This window comes from Solenopsis invicta, chromosome 7 (assembly GCF_016802725.1).
Source record: "Solenopsis invicta isolate M01_SB chromosome 7, UNIL_Sinv_3.0, whole genome shotgun sequence".
In the NCBI taxonomy this organism is placed as follows: domain Eukaryota; kingdom Metazoa; phylum Arthropoda; class Insecta; order Hymenoptera; family Formicidae; genus Solenopsis; species Solenopsis invicta.
The window spans coordinates 9,464,563-9,480,460 of NC_052670.1; the positions used below are offsets into that span (position 1 = coordinate 9,464,563).

A 15,898-nucleotide genomic window follows, 5' to 3' on the forward strand; every position below is an offset into this window, starting at 1 on the left:
TAAAAAAAAACTAACTTTGTAAACTTTATAAAAAGTAGTTTTCCAGTTACTTCGTTAGATTTAATAATAGTCAAATAATTCATAAAATAAAAATCATATTTTAACTTTCTCTATGAATTATTTTTTAATACTTCAAAATATTCAATAATGTAGAAACAAAATCTGTAAGAAATTTAAACCTTGTGTATATAAAATCTATTATATCGTCTGTAGTGGATATCGAGAATCACGTAATATGCAACTTTTTAATATAATTTATTTGCATATATAGTATGATTTTCCACAATATATATTATAAGAACATAATTCGCCTTGTAATATTAATTTCATTAAATATAATATTAATACTTAAATTTTTTTCGTAATTGAAAACTGCACCGTATTTCGTTAGTAATGAATGATCGTAACGCAAAGGCGTAGCACGGTAAGCATATCTTTTATGTACTCCTTGTTGCAATTGCGATATAGAAGCGCTCATTTTTTTTTATAATATATTACAACGTATATATATATTTTTTTTTGTAATATTTACACGAATATAACGTAATTAAGTCACGCATTTCTTTCAGTTCGTGCACGTAAGTATATGTAAATAAAACGTGTTGTGTACCACATTGAGCTAGCTTAAAAACAATTAAGTCTCCTTCCGTCCTAAATAAAATAAGGCATTGGTAGTGAAAATATAGACATACATAGATAAAGACACGTAAAGTGTATACTGTCAAACAATAGCTACCTGACACAATAATAGAGTCAACGTATCGTTACATCAGTAAATAATAATGCAAATGTTAAGTAGATTTATTCTAATGCGTGATATAATTATCGTAAGGCATTAAGTTTTACGGGCTATTTATATATAGATCAAGCATAAATGCGGTCATTTTACAGAATAGCTATCTGATAATACCTACATTTAGATCTCCTTTTTGATATCGCGTCGATTTACAAGTAAATACAATTTTAACACGCTGTCTGTAAAAATGTTTATACGATACACAGGATACCAAACGTGATTATTAAATTCATTGGATATATCGTTCATATACTGTTTTTTTTTTTCATATTTGTGATCTTTTTATGTAGGAATATAATACAAGAAACTACAATAGAGCGTACTCAAACTCGATTACAAAAATTTACGAGTCTCTCGCCTCGTGTCTGCATTACATTGTGCCAATATTCTACAAGTCCGTCTAACATTAATTATATGTAATATTTATTATTGCTTCACCACTACTATTTGCAAATCATAAATTTCATATATATCGATGTGAACACGCACGCGCGCGCGTTTTGTCATATTTTGAAATAAATTAAATAAACCAACATTGTTATATTTATTTATAAAGGTACAAGACGATTTAAAGACACTAGTTTTGAAAGACAGACTCAGAGAACACTGCACTCTGCGCATGCATAATGACAATCTTCTTCCTTATCCAATTTTAACTTTAATTTATGAAGATTAGATTGCGCTCTGCTTGTTCATTGCTCCATTAATGAGCTTAGGGTCTTATACGCACTTCATAACATATTAGATTACTGGATACAGTTTGTCATCTCCAGGCTAGGAAATACTAACATATTAAATGTAAGCTTATATATATCGCTCAGCAAATCTAATATGAAGATGAATACCAAAGATTTTCATTTATCAGCGAATAATTAACGCACTCGAATATTATACAAATCTAGATTTTACGAACGAGAGACTTATCAAAATAAGAAATTTCATAACCAGAATTTAAGGCCACAAAATTTCTGTCATGACAATATTATTTATTATCTAACGGGACGTACCTGTTTACAATAAAATAAGCTGTACAAACAGGATGGAATGTTATATTAACTTCTTCAGAATGTATATTAATTATTTGAATAAATGTTTTATAATACAAGATAGGCATTCGCATCTGACCACTGATTTCGTCATCTTCGATCGATTAACAAGGAGCAATACTTAAATTATTTTCGAGACTATTGAGTTTTGTTGTACCAGGATATTTAAAAAAATATACGAAATGATTTAGATTTCTGAAAAATAACATTGTAATCAATTTCTTCCTTCATTTAATATACTGTATACATAATTATATTTCCTGAGTACAACATACATTCTTAAGTCATTATTAACTCAGAAGAACAAGCAAGGTAACAATAATACAATGATACAACTCGCAGCAAATTAATTTAATTTATTAATTCGTCAATATATACTTTCACAAATAAGTTTATTAATTTGTTTAAAATTCTGCGTACTTTATTTTGTATGTTAATACGATAAAATATGAATTTTCTTCCAATAACTTATTCTAAACTACATAATTTTATTTTATATCATTTAGCACAAAATGAAATAAAAATTTTGAAGTAAAATTGTTACTTTATTAGTTTTGGTTTCTATAGTTTCTTGCCTCTTCTTCTAATAACATAATAACTGTTTATGAAACTGTTTATATTCTTTTGTACATTATAGAAGTATACATTCTTGAATACAATTTCTATGATCTTTTATCATTTGATCATAAAAAGGTTATAAAAGGAACAACATATATAAAGGAAAAAAAGATAAGTTAGTTTATACATAAATATATGTGTAAAAATATATAGAAGCATTTTATCTTTGCTCGTTTAACAAAAGACATAAACAGCTTTACATATTAAACAATGGATAAGGGTAATTTAAGAGTTTGCATGATATTAAAGTTGAAAAAGAGAAGTATAGTTTGGTGTGCCATAAAAATATAATTAAAATTATGACATACATAATTTATTATATTTAAAATATTAGAAAATTTTGATTTATTAAAAAAAAACAAAATGCTTTTACATAAAACAACACTTACAATCTTAATTGTTTTCCAATATGCGATATATAAAAGAAGAGAAACTTTTAATTAAATAGAATGTATCGAGAAAGTAATTTTTTGTCAAACTTTGGTTTCATGTCAGTACAAATTTGAAGAATTGAATTTATTGACAACAAAATAACATTATATTAACATCTCATGATTTGAATGTGAAAAAAAAGGTGTATCTATATACAGAAAATTTTTAAGTCACAAAATGACATTGATTGTTCTCATTTTTACACGATTATAATGTCATTTGAAAACAATTTGTCAAAATTTTATCATATACAGCCATATATATAAATTGCATTTCATAGCAACATTCTAATCTTATTAACCAAGAAAAGACTCAATTAATAAATCAATATCATAATATCACATTGTTATAGCAGCCAAATCACTTCTCCCAGGAAATCCCATAGTTGTAGTAGTAAAAATATGGCATGTCTTCAAAAGTGAATTAATTAATGTCTGATTGCAAGTTTTAACAATCAGATTATGCACTTTAGATTATGCAAATATTTTCCAGTATAATAAGTGTTTTCAAAAGCGTAGCATATGCTGAAAGACTTATCGAAAGATTATTTAGAAAAACTAAGCAATTTAACTTTTTAAACATATTTTCAATATATTTTAATTTTGTCGCTCATAATTAAAGAGACAACAAAATCATTAAAGTGCAGAAAGATTTTAAATAGTTAATCATATTAAGATAATATACTTTTCTGTACCTTTACATAGGTATGTGTAAAGGTACAGAAAAGTATATTATCAGAATATATACAATATATTACAGATATTATCACGAACCATGGTTTCGTGCTAGTCGACTCCAGCAAAGCCTTGAGAACCTTCAATTGCTTTAACTAGCTTATCCCTGAGTTGTTGATAACTTTTATACGGAGGAAGGTCAATACGATTAAAACTGAAATAATGATTTATTCTATTGTATGATAAATTTATACGCAAGAAATTATTTCATTAATAATGATAAACAAAACTAATAAATAATCATATTTTATGATTATTCTTTTTTTTCAATATATATTATACAAAAAAGATAAAACATATAGATAAAGAAAATTAAAAATTTTTTAATTACTGTCATAAAATAAACTCACCAAGTATGAGCTCTTGGATAATTCTCTGGTGTACCCCACCTCTCAATTGTAAATAATTGCGGTCCATTACTGCCATAAAGTTCTTTGAATCCATTCATAGGAACACGTGATGTGCCAGTTACAAACTGTAATAATCTAGAACGCATTTCATTACTGAATGACAAAACGACTCTCCAGAACCACTGCACAACAATGTGATTTGCGTGATAGTCTCCTTTATATAAAGTATTTTGTTTCCAGTCTTTCACATCAATATGCTGTATACCACACATTAACAATTCCAGTTCATGTTCATCAAATATTTTTACCAATGTCGGTGGTATAAGAGCGTTGAAACCTTCCAAGAAAGCATTCATTTGTTCCTGCACACGAGATACAAATCGCCATTGTATAACTAAACTTATATACTCGTCCTTATTTTCATCGGTCAAAGAAATATTAGCACCATCTGGCTTTAAGTCTCTTTGGGAAGTATGACCAAAGCTTTCTTCGTCAAGGCTGAAAGTGAGTTCTAATTCACTGGGATCGTTTTCTTTAATCCATAGAAGAGAGTTGTAATATTCAGAATCAACACTCTCCATATCTTTCAGATCAATTGGTTTACCCAACATCATTTTATAAAATGGTCGAATAAAGAAAGCTAAAAAATAAATTCAAAAAATATAGTTATTTTATACATTACAATTATAATTACTATACATTTTACTACATATTAAGACTTACCATCCAAAAGTTTACCATGATAAACAGCCATTCCTGCTATACGTCCAATAAATTTAAAATAATTCAAATGCTCCTCATTACATACACCAGAACAAGGATTAATTTGCAGTGTATAATTATCGCTAAAAATAAAAAAATTCGTGCCATTTTTTTATTCTATAATTATATATTGCAAGTATAATAAAGTTTCAGTTGCACAATACTTACGTTGCAGAATACTCAAAAAGTCCATAGTACGGATTGAACATTTCTTTAGACAATAAGAAGAACCATTCTCTTGCAAGGCCACCGTAATCTAAGCCTACCTCTCCTTCAAATTCTACCCATAATTTCGTTTTTAGAATATCAACTCTGTTAACGGAGCTTATAATACGGTACGAATCTTCCAAAATATTGTTCCGACCAACTTTTATTTCAAACTTATTAGGAACATTATTCTGTAATAAGATATATAATTATAATAATCTCATATCTATGTCAAAAAAAAAAAAAGATATAATGAACAACGAACATATCTACATACAGGCTTTCTCAGTTGTGATTTCAGATATTCATATTTACGCTTATAATCTCTTGAATATGGTACAGCCTAAAAAAAAAACAATTAACAATATTTCAAATGCATAAATACATATATAGACATTTATATATATTTGCTGAACAAAATATATATTTCCTTTTATAAAAAAATTCATATAAAATTGTAATCATACCGGGCCAGCAATTTGAGGATTAGACATACGTGGATCTTCCCATTGTGTTGTTCTTGTATCTACAACAAAAGGAATAAATATTATGACGTGAATTTAAAACTTTAAATTATTTTAAAAAAAAAGCTATACACATACTATGATCTATAAAGAAGATTCGTCCATCAGTGTGTACTCTTTCCTCCCATCCTTCTGGAAGCGGTCCTAATTGATCTAAATCACTTCTCGCTGTCGTTGATGGTGCAATATGATTAGGTATAGAGCTTGGTCTTCCCGTTCGGGGATCAATCCAGGTTGTCGCCCTCTCATTATGGTCAATGAAAAATATTCTACCATTAGGTGCTACTTGCATGCCCCAACCAGGGGGCAATCCTTCATCATTCGACACAGGAAGAGTAGGTTTGGGACTTTCAATCTAAAATAAAAAAAAATTAAATATTAGGTAATATTACAAATGATATAATAGAATCCATAATTAAACATACCTGCTCTGATGAACGTCTCGAACCAGCTGGACTATCGATATTGTCATCAGTCTGTAAATATAATATAAAAATATATATAACAATCTAATAAAATAAAATATATAAATATAAAATGAAAATGATATTTTGTGTATTTATTAATATATAATGAGCTAGTGCATATATATTACAATCTGAAGAGAATATATTTCTAAATACAGAATTTTACTTTATCATATTTATTGTACTTTAGTATAATATAATACTAAAATATAGCAATTTTTTTATTTATATAATTTATAACATGTATACAACATTATTCATGCCAGATTTTAAGTAGTACATAAAGAAGTTTACAAAATAAAAGATTCTAAACAACATGCTATAATTATTAAATTGTAAAGCAGTAATATATAAGATAAATTAAAAATACAATTTTGTAAAAAATATTAATGCCAATAAATATATTACAAAAAAAAAGAAAAGCTAAGTTTGTAAGTTCTACCTGATGCTAAAACTGGAACTTTTTAAGATATATAAATATATTTTTTTATATGCTTTTGTACATTCTATTTAATAACATGTGTTTTTAAGAAATATAAATAGGTAACTATAAAAAAAACTAGAATATATAAATAAATGCCTTTATGTAATAATGCATATGACTTGGTTTATTAGAGTTGAATATATCAGATGGAATTGATGCATGAAATAAAACTTACATATGCTATTATTCACTTTACAGCAAGCACACAAATGTACGTATTAAGCGTTACATTCAACTAAAAGTGAACATAACAACTTTATGTATATTAATACCTGTTCTTCAGATTCGCTAAGGTAGCCACGTTGATCGACAGAACGTCCGGAGTCTGAAGAAGTATCCCCAATACCCCCTCCCCTATGATCCCCACCCTCACAATCTCTTGCTTCCGAATCTTCATCGTCCTCGCGTAGAACTTCACCATCCTTACACACACATGCACAAATTTCTACATACTGCATGCTAATCATACGAATTTTATGAATAGGTATACTAAATTTCGTAATTTTAAATGTGTACGCGTTTAAAAATGTTGTTTAGCCACTTAAGAACATATCAAGAATAAAAAAGCTATCTGTGCATCTTGACAGTTGAATCTTATATTAAATCTTTAAATCTTAATGTTGAACGCTAAACAACTAATGTTGCATACATCTATTAATTTGATCAGACTTTTCTATTTTACTACATGATTTGCTAAATACATTCTCACATAGAGAAAAATATGCAATAACAAACATGTTATGCAAAATTTCATACATCCGAACTCGTTATTAAAATAAACGTTAAGAAAAGTCTAAGGAAATGGTAATATTATAAAGAAACATCACATGTAATATAAAGTTTAAATGTTGATATAAAATTAAAAAAGTGCATGTATTTTTTACAAATGCACTAGTGAATCAGGTAAACAGCATATTTACAGATGATTTTTCATTACATATTAAGATTTTTGTGCGTGTGTGCGTATGAATACATGTATCTTACATAGAATATGAATAAATGAGAAAACATAGTAATGCCTGCTAGCATGGAGATTTGAAAGCAGAGAATATTATCTATTACGCAAGTTTAATTTTAAAAATGCAAAAAGATGTAATTATTTAAGAAAATATTTCTGTAAAAGGTATATTTTTATATTTACTTCACAAAAATAAAAAATCTAATAAATTTAAAAATTTTCTAAAACATAAATAGATATAGTATAAAATGTCAATAACACGGAGCAATGACGTAAATAACCTTAATTATTCAAAACAAAATATAATTATAAAATTTAATTGTATAAGTTAATGTTTTCCTACATATATGTTTAAAAAATTAGTATATAATTTGTAAATTAATTTCTTATATAACATATGTTGTTTATGTAAGATATGTATGTTGAATTTATGTAAAAGTAACAACTTGAACTTTTAATGAAAAACACTGTTGAACTTACCTGATTTACTACCGAATTCCTATGTCTACCTTCATCATCAGCACTAATATGAAACCGTCGTTGAAATTCAGTAGCTGCTGTATCTAAATTACGTTGTTCAACAATTCCACTCGTCGCTGTTGTGTCTCTGTTACAATAACACATCTTGAAATATAGTATATTTTTAATTAATTTTGAATGATACCAAATTAATGCTATCACATACGGTTCTGGTCGTTCCCATTGTGTGAAACGCGCTATATGATTAACATAGTATGTACGACCATTTGCGTCCTGTCGTTCTTCCCATCCTGGTGGTAATGGCCTATTCACTATCGTAATCTGCAAAAGTATTTTAAATATTATAAAAATTCATTAAAAATCATTCAGGATTATATAAAATTGTGTCATTCTTATTTTACAAATATATGAAAAAAGTTGCATTCAATTAGTTTGTTATATTAAACAATATATAATTTAATATAACAACATAAATTAGTATAACAACAATGCATCTGTTGTACATACATCTGCACTTTGCTCCACTGGACTATTAGTCTCTGCCTGTACTAATTCCCATCCGCCTGAATCAGATACGTCTCCGTTGTCATTTTCAATACTAGATGAGTCGGAAATGTATGCATGATACAGTTCCAACGTTCCCTTAACTCGTGACCGCTGACTGGAATGATTACTAGCCATATCCTCATAAGTTATTCAATTTTGCATTTGCAAATAAAAAAGTACAAAGCAAACAAAAACTTAAAAAAAAAACAATATTATAAAGTGTATATACAATTGGATATTTTTCAATTATATACATATGTAATGCAAATTGAAATCAAAGCTAAAATTAATATTTCATGATTTATTCCTTGTGCTAACTGGTTAAAAGTTATAACATACCAAACTTATGTATCGCCATTAGATATAAATCATGTAAATTAGATCAATGTGTATATTATTTACAAAATGAAGTTGAAAAATATGTAGCATGAAGCAAAATCGTCAAAAATACTTACCTACGTGGACGAAGTACATAATTCCTAGCAGGAATAGAGCGACCTTCTTGTTCCTTTGGTAAATTAATCAATGTTAACTCAACCATACCAAGAAAATCATCCCTTGTCAATCTATTTTCATCAAAAACTTGTAAGACCAATTTGTGTTCTACTGGTTTAACCTGCCAAAAATTTTAAAATATTTATGTTAATAGTATATATTGTAAATACAAGTTTGAAATAATACAAAAAAAAATATTTTAAAAAGTATACTGCATTTTTCATAAACTCTATTCTTTCCTCTCTTTACTCCACTTACCCTAAATACAAATTCTTCTTCCCAAACAGGATTCAATGTTTTCTTCTTAGTTCTTGTAAGTGCAGAATCCACTGTCTGATCGCCATTTATTGTGTTCAAGTCCACGCGTACATAAGGATCGCTTGCACCAAATATATCTTTTTTAGCTAGATGGTGCCCAGCGATTACTTTTAACCTCAACTTGCTCGTTTCGTCTCTCTAAATATACAAATTGTCAGGTAAAATAATCAGATATCAAAATTATGCTTGTTTGTTGATTGTTGACAAGTATATATTTAACGTAAGTTATTAATATTAATAAATATGATATATATAATCATATTAATATTATTAAAAGTATAATAAATATCCAAACATAAATGAGATTTACAATGACCTTCCATGAAATATTTCCACAACTAAGTCTCAAGCACTAATTAAATTATAAAATCACAAGTTTTGTACAGATACTATAGAAAAATTATCGAACGATATTTCTTCGAGCGATTATTATCATAATGGCAGACAAACTTTCCTTGAACATTGATATATATTGCACAAGACATGTCGCCAGCAATTACATCAAAGTTACTCCAAATATGTTCGTTACAACAATAACGAACTGAAATACAGAAACGGTAATTAACGCGCCATTTGGGAGAGACACGTGCGAGCGACGTCGTTGAAATACTGCTAACGTTGCAAGCATAATTTCGAAGTAATATCGAAGACCGATATTTATCTTGGTGCAATTACGGTTGTCGTCATCGTCATCGCGATACACGCAGCTGGTCAGACTGCACCACGTACATCGACGACGATGACGAATCCGCTACGTGAAAGGGAAAAAACCCCGTGGCAATAAACAGCCGTGCCCGAAAGTAACACTCCGTCCGTCGGTTGCGCCTTTATCAGTCGCCCAGAACCCAACCTGTACTTGTCAAGCTGTCAATGTGAAATTACGTACGGAATCGCCATCGACTCCGGCCGTCGGATTGTATCCGTAAACATGTTCCTCTGCCATTAACGTTACGTGTGTTCGATTGGTACCTAATCGCCGACCACTCTCTCTTGCTATTTAACGGGCCTCACAGTTTCTTGTGTGCCATCAAGAAACCTATTTTGTGCTTCCCCCCCCTCCGCGCGACTATTGCGCGACCGAGACGGATGTGACATGCCCGCTTCCGGGTTCAAAGATGGCCAGCTGTCTTTTAAATATTCAAAAAGCGGCAAATACGGACTGCGTATCTCGCGATATAAATATGAGAAATCTTTTAAATATTACTCTTAATTCACTGTAAATTCTCACTGTAGTTACTTCTCAGGATAAAAATATTATTTAATTGTGGAGAAGTGCGCGGTCATTAGAAAATGAAGATTTTACGAGAAAATTTATAGACAACAAAATGCGTACGAGATGCAAATTCCTTGAAATACACATTTAAATTGTTTAAATATCTGTTGTTATGTTACATTATAGTCCAAAATTGTTAGTTTAATATTAATATGAAGTTTAAATATGTAAATTTTAAATAAAAAATAATATTTACAAATTTAAATAAAAAGTTGTTTGAATTTATTAACACAAAATATTGTTATAACGTTATTGCCAATACATTTCCTCGAAAATCATTATGCTGGACAAAGAAATTATTACAAAAATTTGCTCTTATCTCAGGATTATGACACGATTCAATCTCGAAGATAGTGAATCGTGAATAGAACCACGAAAATCATGATGAAAGATATCTTTACAACTGGTTTATATAACTTTTTATGATTTCGACAACGTTTAAATGCCCATAAACTCGTTGTAGTTTATTTTAAGAAGGTTTATCTTAAAAACTGGCACGTTTTCATAACAGTTGAAAAAGTTAAAATTTTGAAAACTTTAAGAAGAAATCTTAACATGAGTAAAAAAATATTTTGTAATGTATTTTTTTATAATGTGAAAACTATAATAAATTTTGAAATAAATGACGTATTTCACATAAAAATATTTAAGATGTTCTTGAAATTTGTGATTCACGTAAAATAAGACCGCACAATGAAAGAATATTAGATATTTATAGGAAGAAAAATTAAAATTTTGAAAACAATTTCTTTAATAAATATTAAATGTAACGTACAGTATTAATAAGCTGTAATACATAAATGTATTATACAAAACACAACATAACTTATGCACTAAAAAACAAGTTTCTTCCGATCAAATCATTTTCTTTGACAAATACTAGTATAAAATGATTTATTTTTAAACTTGCGAAATATTTTTGTTAATATTTTTGTTAAGGAAAGGAAGTTAAAAAAATATTTATTTGAAAATGAAAAGATTTTCTTCAGTATGTAAGTTCTAAATCGAATGTTGCGTTTAGCAAAAAAATAGCTTTGCAATTGTAAGATTTTTCAATATGATTGGTCTTTACTTTTAGTTTCTGCCGGATCTAAATGTATAAATCAAACATATTAAAAAATTTAATAACAATTGTAAAACTACTATTCTGTTGAGTACAGCCAATATTCTTCCATTTAAGTACATTTATAGTACATGACTGCATACAGAAACTTCTTCATTTTAGCATTTAAGATTTTCGAAACATTTTTCTGTTCTTGCTCAAAACCACTTTTGTTTGCAGCGCGGGAAAAAGTTGGCTACAGGAATACCAACATTGGCGTTAATACAGAACGATACTCACGATAAAGCGGTATTCACAACCCGAGCTTATATTTCAAACAAAATTCAAAATGCTTCATCATTTCATTGGTCAGACGTAATCTTAAGCTGGAGAACGACTGCTTTCAGCAAAAAAATAGCTTTAAAATTGTTATTGTAAAGCTATGAATATTGTTTATAAAATTCATGACATAACAAAAAATTTCTCTTTCTCTCTTTCCTTTTCCATATGTATCAATCACATCTCACCGCAGGTTCCGAGAGGGATACTCGACCGAGTTGAGCATTGATTTCTGCCACACGTGATGCGGAACGATGCTGTGCGGTCCATGTATTGGCACGTCTTCTGGACGAAAATGAATCAACGCCCGCGTACATCGGATACGTTAGAGTGCCTGGCATTTTTTTGTTCTTTTTTTATGTCCTTCCAGCGTCACTGGTTTTGGACTCATCGAATCTGTGCATTTTATAGTTCTTATTTAGACAATTACATTTTAAATTACTTTAGATTTCAAACTATGTTGGAAAAATCAATACATTCACACATGTTATGATGTAGCTTGTACACACGTCGAGGCTCCTTCAAAAAATGCTTTTTTATCAATTGTCATTAATTGTCAATTTATTTTTTTATTGTTTATATGATGCACGTAAAAATTTCAGATGGTATAAAAATCTTACAATAATTTTATTTAAATTAAATAGCAAAAAATGGACGACACCCGATTGCCCACATCACTATAATTGATTAATTCAATATAAAATATTCTGATTGGCTGTTTCAAGAGAAAAGTTGCGTTGTAAGTGGTTGTGATCAATTGCAACGTGGTCAAATCGAACGCCCCCGTTAACAATCCGTTGTTGTCACGTGCGCACCTATTATGTAATAATGTAATTTCCAGGTCTACATACTTACACAATTACACGATAAGTTCCTTGCACAGACAGAACACACGAAAAATAATTCTTCTTTGTAAACTGTCTTCTTTGATTTATATATTTTTTTTTATAAATTTTCCTGTTTATTATGGAATTGCAGAAACGAGAATAGCTATGTTGACGGAGCTGAAATTCGTACGGATGTAGCCTAATTTCCTAATCGATTTAACAATCAGTTCACTCATCATAATAAGTCACATTGCGGCACTCGGTATCACGATCGTTGCGGAAAAGAAAACGAGCGTAAACGCTCGTTTTCGTATTCAGACTCACTTGATCACTAACGCAAGGCAAATGCTAAAATTTTAGATAAGGCAGTATCGTTAATCATCGTCGAGATAACGTGTGCTACCACCACGCGCAAAAAGCTGCCTATCGTACAGCGATAATTTCCTGCGTGCTTACGTGCGTGCATGTGTGTGTCACGCGTTAATATACAGGTGGACAGGTAATCGTTGCCGCTTCTACGTGCCTCAAGCTGCAGCTTATTTAGCAATTTCGAATATGCAAATTTGTGTGCCACCTAAAGCTGCAGCTATTGCAATGCATTAATTAAATACATTTTGCGATTCATTCGATCAGATCTTTTAGCATACTCTCGTATTTCACTTCGTGCGTCCACCTTCGATTCACATACATACACTTTTCTCCCCTCTTTGGTCTTTTATCAATTCACTCGAAATTGATCGGTACCATCTTGATTACTAGAATTTAGCGTGATATTCGAAAATGATAGTCGGAGGTTAATAAAGGAAAGATGACGCATCGGTCATATATCTTTCTGTTTCCCTCTTCAGTATCCGCATAATTTATTGTCATTGATACGTACGTAAATTGTAAATATGAATCGTAAATTGTTTTAATATCCAATACTCAGAATAGTAACTAGTTAAAAAGTTACAAAGTATTAAATAATAAAGTTAATAACTTTTAATTTAACGTTTAGTTAATTTTAAATGATTTAATTTTTAATTTTAACTAGTTATTTTTGAAACACATAAATTTTCATTTTTTACCTTTTTTTCCTTTAAGTTGAAAATTATCTAATGCAAAAAAAATAAGAAAAGAAAAAATACATTTCCACGTAAAAAAATAATATTTCTTTATTATTTCATATAAACTTAATTTGTAAATAAAATATTACGTCTGTTTGATGATTTATATTATAATTATTTTGAATAATTTAACTTTAAAAACTTTAGAATTTTTAATTTAATATAAATAAAATTTTTGAAAAATAACTTTTAATTTAATTTAATTTAATGTAACGTAATCTTTAATTAGTTAAATATATTCATATAACTTTTAACGTAACTAAATTAATTTTATAAGTTATTAACATTAACTTAGTTTAGTTAAAAATATATATTAATTTACTCAACCCTGTTGATACCAAAGCTAAATAACAAGTTACAATAATGTTAAAATGACATTAAAGTGAATCATGATCAAAAAGTAACTCTTAATAATCATCTTGCAATCATTTTGATGTTATCATGTCTTTTTATTCTGCTTGAATAATGTCATAAATTCTAAAGATGGTTTCGATATTTTATGACCACATTTTCTACATTGAAAGAACAAATTATTTAATTTAAAAATATATTAATATTCAATAAGTATATTATTAGTAATATTTACTTCAAATAAATAATATTTATTTGTATAGTAAAAATAAGTTATTTAAATAGTACTAATAATGTATTTAAACCATGTAATCTTTTTTGTAAATGTATCAAATTATTTATAGTATTAAGAATTAAGCAAAAATTAATTAAATTAAGATTAATATTAATTTACATTATAATAGAAATAAACATAATAAGTAAACTACAATTAATTTGACCAGCGATTAATTTAATCAGCAGAATTTTGTAACAAAACTTCCGGTTATAATTCATTCTTATCTAATCTATCTTTTCGTATGTGTATCAAACAATAAAGATTAATAATTTCATTCATATGTTAATAAAACAAATAAAACAATACAAGTGTTACTTGACATATTCCGAGCAAATAAGATGACGTCAAATAACGTTTTACGTTAGAGATATTATAGAGATGACGTTAGAGACATTTAAAGATGTTAGAGAGTCATTGAGACGCCTACTAATGTCAATAAAGTCATTGAAACGTTATATTCGACGTCATCTTGTTTGGTGAGTTTAAACATCGATTAATCGCAATTTGCGATCAAAAAGTCCTTTTCTGGATTGATTTATTGATAGAATTTACTGTAAATCAAAACTGTCAGCAAAAATTATCGATTGACTACATTTGTATTAAGCTCGTGTTCTGTTGGTAGAGGCAATAGAATTCGCAAATGTAACATGACAGCATGTTGACAGCATATCGATCTGTCAAACGCAGGTTTCCATTTAGTTTCTATTATCAATTTATCTTGTACCACGTTATGGATCTGTCTGATTTCTCCCATCAATCTGCCGTCAAATCTTACTAAACTTCGCTACTATATTTTTGCCAATATTCTCTATTATTGACAACATGGCTAATTTTGCACGTCTCAAATGTCTTGCGACGAACAAGCAGTAAGCATATTTTGCAAAATCTCTCACTATAGTCATAGTGCATCATCAAAGAAAACATATTAAATATACTCAATTAAATTAAAATTAATGGCTTATAAAATTAATTACAAAAAATTTTTAACTATCATAGTGAAGAATTACGTTAAATTAACTTGAAAGTTAATTTTAGAAAGCATTATTGATATTAAATTGAAATTCTTAACTTTTTAAAATTAAATTCTACAAAACAATTAAATTCCTCAAAACAATGTAATGGATCATCGAATAAATTTAATTTATAAATTAAGTTTATATGGATAAATAATTAAAAAATATTGTGTGGGAATGTATTTTTTTCTTTTATAATTCTTTTCTCTTACAAGAGAAATTAAATTTTTAATTTGAAAAAAAAAATTAATTAAAGTTTATGTGTTTTGAAAATAACTAATTAGTTTAAGTTAAAAGTTAAATTAATTAAAATTAAATTTAACTCAGTTAATTTGAAAGTTATTAAGTTTATTATGTATTTTTTAATTTTTTAACTAGTTATCCCAATCCTGAATATATACAATGTATTTTAAATTTCAAATCAATTTAAAATGCAAAATTACTCGAAATACC

The 15,898-nt window shown here is 28.2% G+C and overlaps 1 protein-coding gene across 8 annotated transcripts; it reads right to left on the reverse strand.

The window, feature by feature from the left end:
- Positions 1-477: 477 nt before the first annotated feature.
- On the reverse strand, positions 478-13,099 carry LOC105198251 (E3 ubiquitin-protein ligase Nedd-4). 8 transcript variants are annotated; one of them, XM_011164911.3, is made up of 17 exons: positions 12,727-13,097; positions 12,060-12,267; positions 9,158-9,355; positions 8,860-9,020; positions 8,366-8,531; positions 8,064-8,179; positions 7,859-7,985; positions 6,693-6,842; positions 5,895-5,945; positions 5,548-5,824; positions 5,413-5,471; positions 5,223-5,288; positions 4,907-5,136; positions 4,700-4,821; positions 3,977-4,616; positions 3,666-3,780; positions 478-2,037 (listed from the first exon to the last, which is right to left on the reverse strand). In XM_011164911.3, the coding sequence occupies exons 2-16, from the start codon at positions 12,210-12,212 to the stop codon at positions 3,678-3,680; spliced, it is 2,619 nt and encodes an 872-aa protein (XP_011163213.1). In that variant the 5' UTR covers positions 12,213-12,267; positions 12,727-13,097; the 3' UTR covers positions 478-2,037; positions 3,666-3,677. The 8 variants fall into 8 exon arrangements, with proteins under 8 accessions (XP_011163213.1, XP_039308113.1, XP_039308112.1 ...); XM_039452179.1 differs by having other exon boundaries at positions 478-3,586; positions 3,650-3,780; XM_039452178.1 differs by having other exon boundaries at positions 478-3,572; positions 3,636-3,780.
- Between the last annotated feature and the right edge of the window lie 2,799 nt (positions 13,100-15,898).